This window comes from Siphateles boraxobius, unplaced genomic scaffold, assembly GCF_051911475.1.
Source record: "Siphateles boraxobius isolate OS27281-9 unplaced genomic scaffold, OSU_SipBor_1 115, whole genome shotgun sequence".
NCBI lineage: Eukaryota > Metazoa > Chordata > Actinopteri > Cypriniformes > Leuciscidae > Siphateles > Siphateles boraxobius.
In genome coordinates this window covers 586,428-598,718 of record NW_027508717.1, presented here as the reverse complement: position 1 = coordinate 598,718, position 12,291 = coordinate 586,428, and the positions used below count along the sequence as shown (strand labels likewise).

The 12,291-nt window shown below is 41.3% G+C and overlaps 1 protein-coding gene and 1 pseudogene across 2 annotated transcripts; both read left to right on the top strand.

Moving 5' to 3' along the window:
- The first annotated feature begins 1,089 nt into the window (after positions 1-1,089).
- LOC143707556 (zona pellucida sperm-binding protein 4-like) lies at positions 1,090-3,068 on the top strand. The gene is made up of 8 exons (XM_077200023.1): positions 1,090-1,581; positions 1,649-1,836; positions 1,910-2,007; positions 2,079-2,236; positions 2,313-2,505; positions 2,575-2,722; positions 2,807-2,879; positions 2,958-3,068. The coding sequence occupies exons 1-8, from the start codon at positions 1,098-1,100 to the stop codon at positions 3,032-3,034; spliced, it is 1,419 nt and encodes a 472-aa protein (XP_077056138.1). The 5' UTR covers positions 1,090-1,097; the 3' UTR covers positions 3,035-3,068.
- Positions 3,069-7,293: 4,225 nt separating this feature from the next.
- On the top strand, positions 7,294-9,510 carry LOC143707572 (zona pellucida sperm-binding protein 4-like; annotated as a pseudogene). Its single transcript, XR_013193169.1, has 8 exons — positions 7,294-8,021; positions 8,089-8,276; positions 8,350-8,447; positions 8,519-8,676; positions 8,753-8,945; positions 9,015-9,162; positions 9,249-9,321; positions 9,400-9,510. The product of XR_013193169.1 is annotated as a zona pellucida sperm-binding protein 4-like (transcript).
- The last annotated feature ends 2,781 nt before the right edge of the window (positions 9,511-12,291 follow it).

Below are 12,291 nucleotides of genomic sequence, written 5' to 3'. Positions count from 1 at the left end.
CTTAAGTAAAATGTTGCCCATTTTTATAGTGACATCTGAAGGAGGGGGGTTCAGTCATGGAAAGTACAGCATTTTGTCCGGAACAAAATTAATATCAAACTGCATTACATATAACTTGCGATGAAGGACAGGACCTTTTTCTGGGTGGTCCCAGTAGTGTTTATTTAACAGTAGACTGGTGCTTGCCTAATCTGGTGGAACCCACATTGGTTGTTAACTGAGAGCATTGCATATGTGGCCATGCAAGAATGGCCACCTTATATCTTGAAGAGAACTCTAATAATTGAATTCACGCATAGTTTAGAGAATGAATGCTTTGGTAGTGAAACCAAGTTTTATTTGTATGACCATTTCTTACCCACCAGAGACAACGGTGATGACCGCAGACAAAATAATTTTGTATGTTTTGGTGAAGAGAGACTTTAACGGATCCTGTTCTTTTCTGACAAGACTCAAATTACAATAAATGTGCATGTTTAAATTAATTTGAGGTATATTATTGCCTCAATTTCAGGTCTAGTCTGCAGCCTTCTACATAAAATATTGAGATATACTGAATGATCTTGCAGTGTGTGCAGGATATTAAAAGCCTTTATTATATAACTTTATTTTATAATGATGCAAAATTTAGGAATAAACCAGCTATTGCTGATAAAGGCTTCCATATCATTGCAACATAATCCTGCATATCAAACTCTTGAGTCAGTCTGAATATACGTCTGTTGCCATGAGAAATCCAAGATGTGTGTTTTTTTTTTAAAACAATCCAGAATATCCAAAACATCCACTATTATATTCACATAATGAAGCTTAAAACAAAGGCTGAACTCTGAATGGCAGAAATAGTACTAGTAAATTATTCTGAATTCAGCTCAATATGTGTATTCTATATATGTTCAAAAAGGGTGGAAAAACAAGGAAAATTGAATCTTAGGAACAAATGGAATCACCTAGTTGCATAAACTCCACACTTGTGCAAGTCTGGAGAATCATGACTGTTAATGAAGAGGGAGGGATTATCATTAATTAGCCAAAGTCTGTAGAGTTCAAAAAACCCCAAAGGGCAGCATCCCGGCAGTGTGACTAGCTGTTGAACAATGGCAGGAAGTTGGTGTGCTTTTCAGTCTCTGGCACTTTGTATTTGGTTCTGTGCTTTCTGTCATGCTGTTCCGAAGTGGAGTGATCTGCCCCAGAATCCTCAAGCTCTGATGTTCCAGCAAACTGAGCAGCGGATTCAGAAGCCAGTTCAACAGCAAGCTAGTCAATGGTTTCCTCCGCAGGTTCAAAAGCCAGTTCAACAGCAAGCTAGTCAGCAGTTTCCTCAGTCAGTTCAACAGCAAGCTAGTCAACAGTTTCAACAGTCAGTTCAACAAGCAGGTCAACAGTTTCCTCAGTCAGTTCAACAACAAGCTAGTCAGCAGTTTCAGCCTAAGCAGCCAGTGGCAAAGGCAGAGCCCCTTGACAAATGTACTGTAGCTGATTATGAGCAGATCCAATGTGGACCACCTGGTATCAGTGGTGCTGAGTGTGCTGCTATCAACTGCTGCTTTAATGGCCAGCAGTGTTACTATGGGAAGGCAGGTAAGAGTGTAGAGGCATTCATGTTAAACTGATCCTCACAATAACCTGCTCTTGTAACTCGTTCCAGTGACTGTCCAGTGTATAAGAGATGGGCAGTTTGTGGTAGTGGTGGCTAGAGATGTTACGCTGCCTCGATTGAGCCTGGATTCAGTCCGTCTCCTGGGTGGAAATGATCCAGCTTGCAGTCCTGTGGGATCCACACCTTTCTTTGCTATATACCAGTTCCCTGTCACTGCATGTGGCACAAGCATGATGGTGAGTAGCTGCTTGTGGTTTTGTTCTGCATGGCTTAGAATGGATTGGATCCCAACAATGTTACTATTTGCAGGAGGACAGTGGCTATGTGGTGTATGAAAACAGAATGACCTCCTCATATGAAGTGGGTATCGGACCACTTGGTTCCATCACGAGGGACAGCCATTTTGAGTAAGTGATGTATGCTTTATCATAAATGGGAATCATTGACAAATGCTACAAGCTCACTGTTTGTTGTCCAGGCTTCTCTTCCAGTGTAGGTACTCTGGTACCTCTGTGGAAGCTCTGGTTGTGGAAGTCAACACCGTTCCTCCACCTCCACCAGTAGCTGCTCCTGGACCCCTCAGGGTGGAGCTTAGACTGGCAAACGGTCAATGTGTCACCAAAGGCTGTGCAGAAGGTAAGTGTATGTCCCAAGTATGCCTAAAGCCTTTCTAAAACTCCAGTTTCTAGTTAAACACTGCATTCTTCCTCAGGGGACGAGGCGTACACGTCCTACTACAGTGATGCTGATTATCCAGTTACAAAAGTCCTGCGGGAGCCTGTGTATGTAGAGGTGCGCATTTTGGAGAGGACCGACCCCAACATTGTCCTGATGCTGGGACATTGCTGGGCCACATCAACCCCCAGTCCACTCAGTCTACCCCAATGGGATCTTCTAGTTGACGGGTGAGTAAGGCAAGTCTTTATCCATCTATTGTGCTGGAAGGCATTTCTGACTGCCTCTTTGCCTTTCAGATGCCCTTACCAGGATGATCGTTACCTGACCACATTGGTTCCAGTGGCTGGATCATCTGGTCTTCAGTTCCCAACCCACTACAAGCGCTTTGTTGTGAAGATGTTCACATTTGTAGATCCAGCATCACTGGCTCCTCTGCAGGAAACCGTATGCTCTGCAGCCTTACCTCAACCCTTATATTAGTGCTTTTTACAGTGAATTCTATGGCTTAACCCTTTGCCCCTCTGTTAGATCTTCATCCACTGTAGTACAGCGGTGTGCCATCCCTCCTCTGGCTCCTGTGAGCAAAGTTGCACTAGGAAAAGTGAGTGCTTGCTGGAAGTTGATTTCAGGAACTGAGAATTTATTTAAATGCCCCTCATGCTTTTACCACTTTTTACAGGAAGAGAAGCGAACGACAAGACCATCTCTAGTGGGCAAACTGTGGTGTCTAGTGGAGAAGTTATCCTGGTCAAGTGAATTTTAGTGTTTTAATAAACTTCATGAAACTCAACACGTTTCTCTTTGGTTGTCATTTCTGACTGTAGTTGGATGTTTCATGACTGTTCTCTGTTTGACTTCTAGGGCTGCACTACTAAACCCTTTCTTTGGTGCATTGAGATTCTTGACTTGAACTACTTGAACTAAAAGAACCAAGTTTCTGCCTAAGCCATTTAACTTTACTATTTGCCAAGTTCTAGTTGTTAACTTGGGCCCCTGTTCATGTTTCACATATCAAATTTTGGCCTTACATATGACTTTATGGCTGCACTAGCATAACTGCATCTATTGATGCCCAAACCCCTCTAAGGTCACGCAAGTACAGAATCATATCTTGGGATAAAGGATGAGTGCAGGTTGACACTGATTTTATCCCAGTTTTTGAAGTACTTTTTTTCAGGCTAGTCCCAGTAATGTTTATTGAAAAGTAGACTGCTTTCATTTAAGCATTAATCCCTTAACTGTTGTATCCCAATGAGGTAGCTGTCCAAGGCCTAGTTTACACCTGGTACTAAGAAGGATTTTTGTAAATCTGATCACCAGTGGACTGTGGTAAAGAGCTTGTCTATTTTTGGCCACTTCCAGAGGTAGTCAAACGCATCTGACCAGATTGCTTTCATAGTGTAGATGCTCATGTGGTTGAATGTGTTCGAACAGCCGCAAAACAGTGTACTCTACCGCCTACTTAGTACGTAAACATTTTAAGGGGTGCGCTAGCAGGTGTGGTTTAAACTTTCTCTGCTTTTCCGTAGTTGCTCGAGCATCCATGGCATCGGTGCATGTTCGTTGGAAATATTTGCCGTCAGGATGAATGATTGCATGCTTTAAATCATCAATTTGAGCAGCTCTTGAGGTTCTTATCCAGAATGTGAGATGAAATTCTTGCTGGTATAGCGGTGTTTACAGACTTTGATGAGGCCTGCACTTATTTCTTTGCGCTGTCCATTTAGTTGTCATCGGTGGGAAAACCTCTCTCCACGATTGCGTATGTTGGGTTTTTCACAACTAGAACATGACGGCTGCACAAATAGATTTTAAAATACCAGGCACCGTTTTTATTATATTTCTTACTGTGGTATTGTAATTTTAGGGATGAAAAAAAGACATAATAGACATAACTGAAATGCGGGACACTACAGGTGAAACTCAAAAAATTAGAATATCGTGCAAAAGTTCATGTATTTCAGTAATTCAAATTAAAAAGTGAAACTAATATATTTAGTATATATAACTATATACATATGGATGATTATACTTTTTTTTTATTGATTTCATGTAATCTAATTTTTTAAGATTTTGAATTTGGGGTTTTCATAAGCTGTAAGCCATAATCATCAAAATGATAACTTTTACAGGATATTCAAATTTTTCGAGTTTCACCTGTATGTCTTGCGGGACAAAGACAATAGAAAAGGCAGTATCTTCACAACTATGGTATCTGTGAGAATTTTCAATCAGGCTTTAGACCGTATCAGGACTGAGACAGCTCTCATTAGAGTCACAAATGATTTGCTCTTATCCGATCGTGGTAGTATATCTCTATTAGTGCTACTCGATCTTAGTGCTGCATTTGACACTATCGACCACAAAATTCTTTTAAATAGACTCGAAAATTATGTTGGCACTAGTGGAATTGCACTAGCATGGTTTAAATCATACTTATCTGACCAATATCAGTTTGTAGCAGTAAATGAAGAGATGTCTTATCGGTCATAAGTTCAGTACGGTGTACCACAAGGCTCAGTACTAGGACGGTTGCTGTTCACTCTGTACATGCTACCCTTAGGAGATATCATTAGGAAGCATGGCATTAGTTTTCACTGTTATGCTGATGATACTCAGCTCTGTATTTCCTCACGCCCTGACGAAACTTACCAATCCACAAAATTAACGGAATGCGTAGCTGATATAAAAAACTGAATGACTAGTAATTTCCTACTACTTAATTCTGAAAAAACAGAGATTCTAATTATTGGACAAAAAACGGCCTCACGTAATAACCTAGAGTGCTGTCTAACGCCCGTTTCACACAAATTCCGTGTGCAGTGCGTATGCGGTGCGTGTTGCGGTGCGTATGCGGTACAGGAGCAGCACACGCTATAGTGCTTTCACATATGCTGCGTTTGCAGTGCAGTGCGTAACTGATCAGCGGCTGTACCACAAACACATAGGCTACTCACTATTTTTATTTCAAATCCAGAAGTGCAGCAACTTTTATAAAAAAAAAAATTGTCAGCATTGCGATTCTCTTTGTATACAAACTTGAATGGACGTATGCACGTTTAAACACAATTTAAACAACATAGGCCTATAATTCCATGCATTACTTCTATATACTGTATATTAAGTTGCTCAAGCAAGTGGTGAAATATTTAACCATGTAGCCTACTTATATTAAAATCGCAAACGTTTTAAATTAAAACTTAAAATTGACAAAAACAGCCGACTCTCATGCCTTTTCTTTTGCATTTAAATTTTAATACAATAAATCTTGCATGTCACAAAGAAGTTGTTTCTCCACCTCCACGAATGTCGTTCTTTATGTCCTTGTTAAGGTAAATTGTAGTTTTCCTTGCTTAAAACCCCGGTCTTAAAGTAAAAAGATGAAAAGTAGTATTTAATTAAATACATTTATGGTGAGATTACTACATTTTATTGAATTAAATGCTTTTATGGTGAAATTACTACATTTTCAGGTCAATCTGTGTTCATTTTGATCACGAACCGTGCGTTGTCCCTTTAATTCAGCGTTTGCAGCACAGCAAAAATATACTCGGTGCGGAAACGATCGCTGCACTGCTGTATACGCACCGCAACTGGAACGGATTGACGGACTGCATCCGCGTGCAGTGTGAAAGGGCGTAACACTTGATCGCTGCTCTGTCAAGCCCTCGTCGTCGGTTAGGAACCTGGGTGTGCTCTTTGAAACCTATCTTTCATTTGAAAGTCAAGTGACTAGTATCTGTAAAACTGCATTTTTTCATCTTAAAAATATAAATTACGTAATTTGCTCTCGATGAAAAATGCAGAACAATTGGTTCATGCGTTCGTGACATCAAGGCTAGATTATTGTAATGCTCTACTGGGTGGTTGCCCTGCACGTTTAATACATAAACTACAGCTGGTCCAAAGCGCAGCCGCTAGAGTTCTTACCAGAACCAGGAAGTATGACCATATTAGCCCGGTTCTGTCAACACTGCATTGGCTCCCTATTAAACATTGTATACATTTTAAAATGTTGCTGATTACTTACAAAGCACTAAATGGTTTAGCTCCCCTGTACTTGAGCGAGCTCTTAACACGTTATAGTCCTTCACGTCTACTGCGATCTCAAAATCATCAACCCCTCATGGACACCTCAAGAAACTCGACTCCATACTCCAACTGGATAAATATCGTGAAAGTTCTGATCCCATCTGACTTCTTACCTATAATGCTGCCTGAATCATAATCATACACTGTTCGTTCATTGGCCAAAGGAGGACTGGCCCCCTGACTGAGCCTGGCTTCTCCCAAGGTTTTTTTCTCCATTCTGTCACCTGATGGACTTTTTGTTCCTTGCCACTGTTGCCTTTTCGCCTTTCTTCGCCTTTGTCGCCATTGGCTTTTGGCTTGCTTAGTTGGGGACATTTAATTTTGTATTTAACAATACTATTACAACATTATTTTCCTGTTATCTCTGTAAAGCTGCTTTGAAACAATCTGTATTGTAAAAAGCTCTATATAAATAAAGGTGAATTGACTTGACTTGACAAAACTCACAATTTCGGGACTGTCCCGCAGATTGCGGGAGAGGTGGTCATCCTATGTTGTCATCTGCCCACGAAAATATCAAAGGAAAAACGTTTCTGTTTTTAGTACATCGTCGTTATTTAATCTTCCCCTGAATGTACAGGCCTGTTGCCATGAGAACTCTATGATGTGTTTCAAAGAGAGAAAAAACAATCCAGAATGGCTAAAACTTCTAATATAATATTCAGCTACTGAAGGATAAAAAAGGCTGTATTCAGAATGGCAGAAATAGTACTAACATACTATTCTGAATTCAGCTCAATGTGGTTTTATGTATGTTCAAAAGGGTGGGAAAACAAGAAAAATGGACTTTTAAGAAACAATAGAATCACGTAGTTGCATAAACTCCCACTCGTGCAAGTCTGGAGAATCATGACTGTTAATGAAGAGGGAGGGATTATCATTAATTAGCCAAAGTCTGTATAGTACAAAAAGACCGAAGGGCAGCATCTCGGCAGTGTGACTAGCTGTTGAACAATGGCAGGAAGTTGGTGTGCTGTTCAGTCTCTGGCACTTTGTGTTTGGTTTTGTGCTTTCTGTCATGCTGTTCCGAAGTGGAGTGATCTGCCCCAGAATCCTCAAGCTCTGATGTTCCAGCAAACTGAGCAGCGGATTCAGAAGCCAGTTCAACAGCAAGCTAGTCAATGGTTTCCCCAGCAGGTTCAGAAGCCAGTTCAACAACAAACTAGTCAACAGTTCCCTCAGCTGGATCAAAAGCCAGTTCAACAGCAATCTAGTCAACAGTTCCCTCAGCGGTTTCAACACTCAGTTCAACAAGCTAGTCAACAGTTTCCTCAGCTGGTTCAAAATCCAGTTCAACAGCAAACTAGTCAACGGTTTCCTCAGCAGTTTCAAAAGCCAGTTCAACAGCAAGCTAGTCAACAGTTTCCTCAGCAGTTTCAACAGTCAGTTCAACAACAAGCTAGTCAGCAGTTTCCTCAGTCAGGTCAACAACAAGCTAGTCAACAGTTTCCTCAGCAGTTTCAACAGTCAGTTCAACAAGCTAGTCAGTAGTTTCAGCCTAAGCAGCCAGTGGCAAAGGCAGAGCCCCTTGACAAGTGTACTGTAGCTGATTATGAGCAGATCCAATGTGGACCACCTGGTATCAGTGGTGCTGAGTGTGCTGCTATCAACTGCTGCTTTAATGGCCAGCAGTGTTACTATGGGAAGGCAGGTAAGAGTGTAGAGGCATTCATGTTAAACTGATCCTCACAATAACCTGCTCTTGTAACTCGTTCCAGTGACTGTCCAGTGTATAAGAGATGGGCAGTTTGTGGTAGTGGTGGCTAGAGATGTTACGCTGCCTCGATTGAGCCTGGATTCAGTCCGTCTCCTGGGTGGAAATGATCCAGCTTGCAGTCCTGTGGGATCCACACCTTTCTTTGCTATATACCAGTTCCCTGTCACTGCATGTGGCACAAGCATAATGGCGAGTAGCTGCTTGTGGTTTTGTTCTGCATGGCTTAGAATGGATTGGATCCCAACAATGTTACTATTTGCAGGAGGACAGTGGCTATGTGGTGTATGAAAACAGAATGACCTCCTCATATGAAGTGGGTATCGGACCACTTGGTTCCATCACGAGGGACAGCCATTTTGAGTAAGTGATGTATGCTTTATCATTAATGGGAATCATTGACAAATGCTACAAGCTCACTGTTTGTTGTCCAGGCTTCTCTTCCAGTGTAGGTACTCTGGTACCTCTGTGGAAGCTCTGGTCGTGGAAGTCAACACCGTTCCTCCACCTCCACCAGTAGCTGCTCCTGGACCCCTCAGGGTGGAGCTTAGACTGGCAAACGGTCAATGTGTCACCAAAGGCTGTGCAGAAGGTAAGCTTATGTCCCAAGTATGCCTAAAGCCTTTCTAAAACTCCAGTTTCTAGTTAAACACTGCATTCTTCCTCAGGGGACGAGGTGTACACGTCCTACTACAGTGATGCTGATTATCCAGTTACAAAAGTCCTGCGGGAGCCTGTGTATGTAGAGGTGCGCATTTTGGAGAGGACCGACCCCAACATTGTCCTGATGCTGGGACATTGCTGGGCCACATCAACCCCCAGTCCACTCAGTCTACCCCAATGGGATCTTCTAGTTGATGGGTGAGTAAGGCAAGTCTTTATCCATCTATTGTGCTGGAAGGCATTTCTGACTGCCTCTTTGCCTTTCAGATGCCCTTACCAGGATGATCGTTACCTGACCACATTGGTTCCAGTGGCTGGATCATCTGGTCTTCAGTTCCCAACCCACTACAAGCGCTTTGTTGTGAAGATGTTCACATTTGTAGATCCAGCATCACTGGCTCCTCTGCAGGAAACCGTATGCTCTGCAGCCTTACCTCAACCCTTTTATTAGTGCTTTTTACAGTGAATTCTATGGCTTAACCCTTTGCCCCCCTCTGTTAGATCTTCATCCACTGTAGTACAGCGGTGTGCCATCCCTCCTCTGGCTCCTGTGAGCAAAGTTGCACTAGGAAAAGTGAGTGCTTGCTGGAAGTTGACTTCAGGAACTGAGAATTTATTTAAATGCCCCTCATGCTTCTACCACTTTTTACAGGAAGAGAAGCGAACGACAAGACCATCTCTAGTGGGCAAACTGTGGTGTCTAGTGGAGAAGTTATCCTGGTCAAGTGAATTTTAGTGTTTTAATAAACTTCATGAACCTCAACACGTTTCTCTTTGGTTGTCATTTCTGACTGGAGTTGGATGTTTCATGACTGTTCTCTGTTTGACTTCTAGGGCTGCACTACTAAACCCTTTTCTTTGGTGCATTGAGGTTCTTGACTTGAACTACTTGAACTAAAAGAACAAAGTTTCTGCCTAAGCCATTTAACTTTACTATTTGCCAAGTTCTAGTTGTTAACTTGGACCCCTGTTCATGTTTCACATATCAAATTTTGGCTTTACATATGACTTTATGGCTGGACTAGCATAACCGCATCTATTGATGCCCAAACCCCTCTAAGGTCACGCAAGTACAGAATCATATCTTGGGATAAAGGGAGTGCAGGTTGACACTGATTTTATCCCAGTTTTTGCAGTACTTTTTTCAGTCTAGTCCCAGTAATGTTTATTGAAAAGTAGACTGCTTTCATTTAAGCATTAATCCCTTAACTGTTGTATCCCAATGAGGTAGCTGTCCAAGGCCTAGTTTACACCTGGTACTAAGAAGGATTTTTGTAAATCAGATCACCAGTGGACTGTGGTAAAGAGCTTGTCTATTTTTGGCCACTTCCAGAGGTAGTCAAACGCATCTGACCAGATTGCTTTCATAGTGTAGATGCTCATGTGGTTGAATGTGTTCGAACAGCCGCAAAACAGTGTACTCTACCGCCTACTTAGTACGTAAACCTTTTAAGGGGTGCGCTAGCAGGTGTGATTTAAACTTTCTCTGCTTAGCCCGGCTTTTCCGTAGTTGCTCGAGCATCGGTGCATGTTCGTTGGAAATATTTGCCATCAGGATGAATGATTGCATGCTTTAAATCATCAATTTGAGCAGCTCTTGAGGTTCTTATCCAGAATGTGAGATGAAATTATTGCTGGTATAGCTGTGTTTACAAACTTTGATGAGGCCTGCATTTATTTCTTTGCGCTGTCCATTTAGTTGTCATCAGCGGGAAAACCTCTCTCCACGGTTGCGTATGTTGGTTATTTCCACAACTAGAACATGACGGCTGCACAAATAGATTTTTAAATGCCAGGCACCGTTTTTATTATATCTCTTACTGTGGTATTGTAATTTTAGTGATGAAAAAAAGACATAATAATAATAGACATAACTGAAATGCGGGACACTACAGGTGAAACTCAAAAAATTAGAATATCGTGCAAAAGTTCATGTATTTCAGTAATTCAAATTAAAAAGTGAAACTAATATATTTAGTATATATAACTATATACATATGGATGATTATACTTTTCAGAGGGCCAACATTTCTGCATTTAAAATCCTTTATTTTATTGATTTCATGTAATAATCTAATTTTTTGAGATTTTGAATTTGGGGTTTTCATAATCCATAATCCTTTTGGGGCCATAATCCTCAAAATGATAACTTTTGCAGGATATTCAAATTTTTCGAGTTTCACCTGTATGTCTTGCGGGACAAAGACAATAGAAAAGGCAGTATCTTCACAACTATGGTATCTGTGAGAATTTTCAATCAGGATTTAGACCGTATCATAGTACTGAGACAGCTCTCATTAGAGTCACAAATGATTTGCTCTTATCCGATCGTGGTTGTATATCTCTATTGGTGCTACTCGATCCTAGTGCTGCATTTGACACTATCGACCACAACATTCTTTTAAATAGACTCGAAAATTATGTTGGCACTAGTGGAATTGCACTAGCATGGTTTAAATCATACTTATCTGACCATTATCAGTTTGTAGCAGTAAATGAAGAGATGTCTTATCGCTCAAAAGTTCAGTATGGTGTACCACAAGGCTCAGTACTATGACGGTTGCTGTTCACTCTGTACATGCTACCCTTAGGAGATATCATTAGGAAGCATGGCATTAGTTTTCACTGTTATGCTGATGATACTCAGCTCTGTATTTCCTCACGCCCTGACGAAACCTACCAATCCACAAAATTAACGGAATGCGTAGCTGATATAAAAAACTGGATGACTAGTAATTTCCTACTACTTAATTCTGAAAAAACAGAGATTCTAATTATTGGACAAAAAACGGCCTCACGTAATAACCTAGAGTGCTGTCTAACGCTTGATGGCTGCTCTGTCAAGCCCTCGTCGTCGGTTAGGAACCTGGGTGTGCTCTTTGATACCAATCTTTCATTTGAAAGTCACGTGACTAGTATCTGTAAAACTGCATTTTTTCATCTTAAAAATATATATAAATTACGTCATTTGCTCTCTCTGAAAAATCAGAACAATTGGTTCATGCGTTCGTGACATCAAGGCTAGATTATTGTAATGCTCTACTGGGTGGTTGCCCTGCACGTTTAATACATAAACTACAGCTGGTCCAAAGCGCAGCCGCTAGAGTTCTTACCAGAACCAGGAAGTATGACCATATTAGCCCGGTTCTGTCAACACTGCATTGGCTCCCTATTAAACATTGTATAAATTTTAAAATGTTGCTGATTACTTACAAAGCACTAAATGGTTTAGCTCCCCTGTACTTGAGCGAGCTCTTAACACGTTATAGTCCTTCACGTCTATTGCGATCTCAAAATCATCAACCCCTCATGGACAACTCAAGAAACTCGACTCCATACTCCAACTGGATAAATATCGTGAAAGTTCTGATCCCATCTGACTTCTTACCTATAATGCTGCCTGAATCATAATCATACACTGTTCGTTCATTGGCCAAAGGAGGACTGGCCCCCTGACTGAGCCTGGCTTCTCCCAAGGTTTTTTTCTCCATTCTGTCACCTGATGGACTTTTTGTTCCTTGCCACTGTTGCCTTTTCGCCTTTC

Bases quoted from the DNA above. Each gene is read 5' to 3' on its own strand.
- LOC143707556 (XM_077200023.1), top strand. From the start codon at position 1,098: ATGGCAGGAAGTTGGTGTGCTTTTCAGTCTCTGGCACTTTGTATTTGG. The intron at 1,837-1,909 runs GTGAGTAGCTGC...TACTATTTGCAG, and splicing joins CATGTGGCACAAGCATGATG to GAGGACAGTGGCTATGTGGT. The intron at 2,008-2,078 runs GTAAGTGATGTA...TTTGTTGTCCAG, and splicing joins ACGAGGGACAGCCATTTTGA to GCTTCTCTTCCAGTGTAGGT.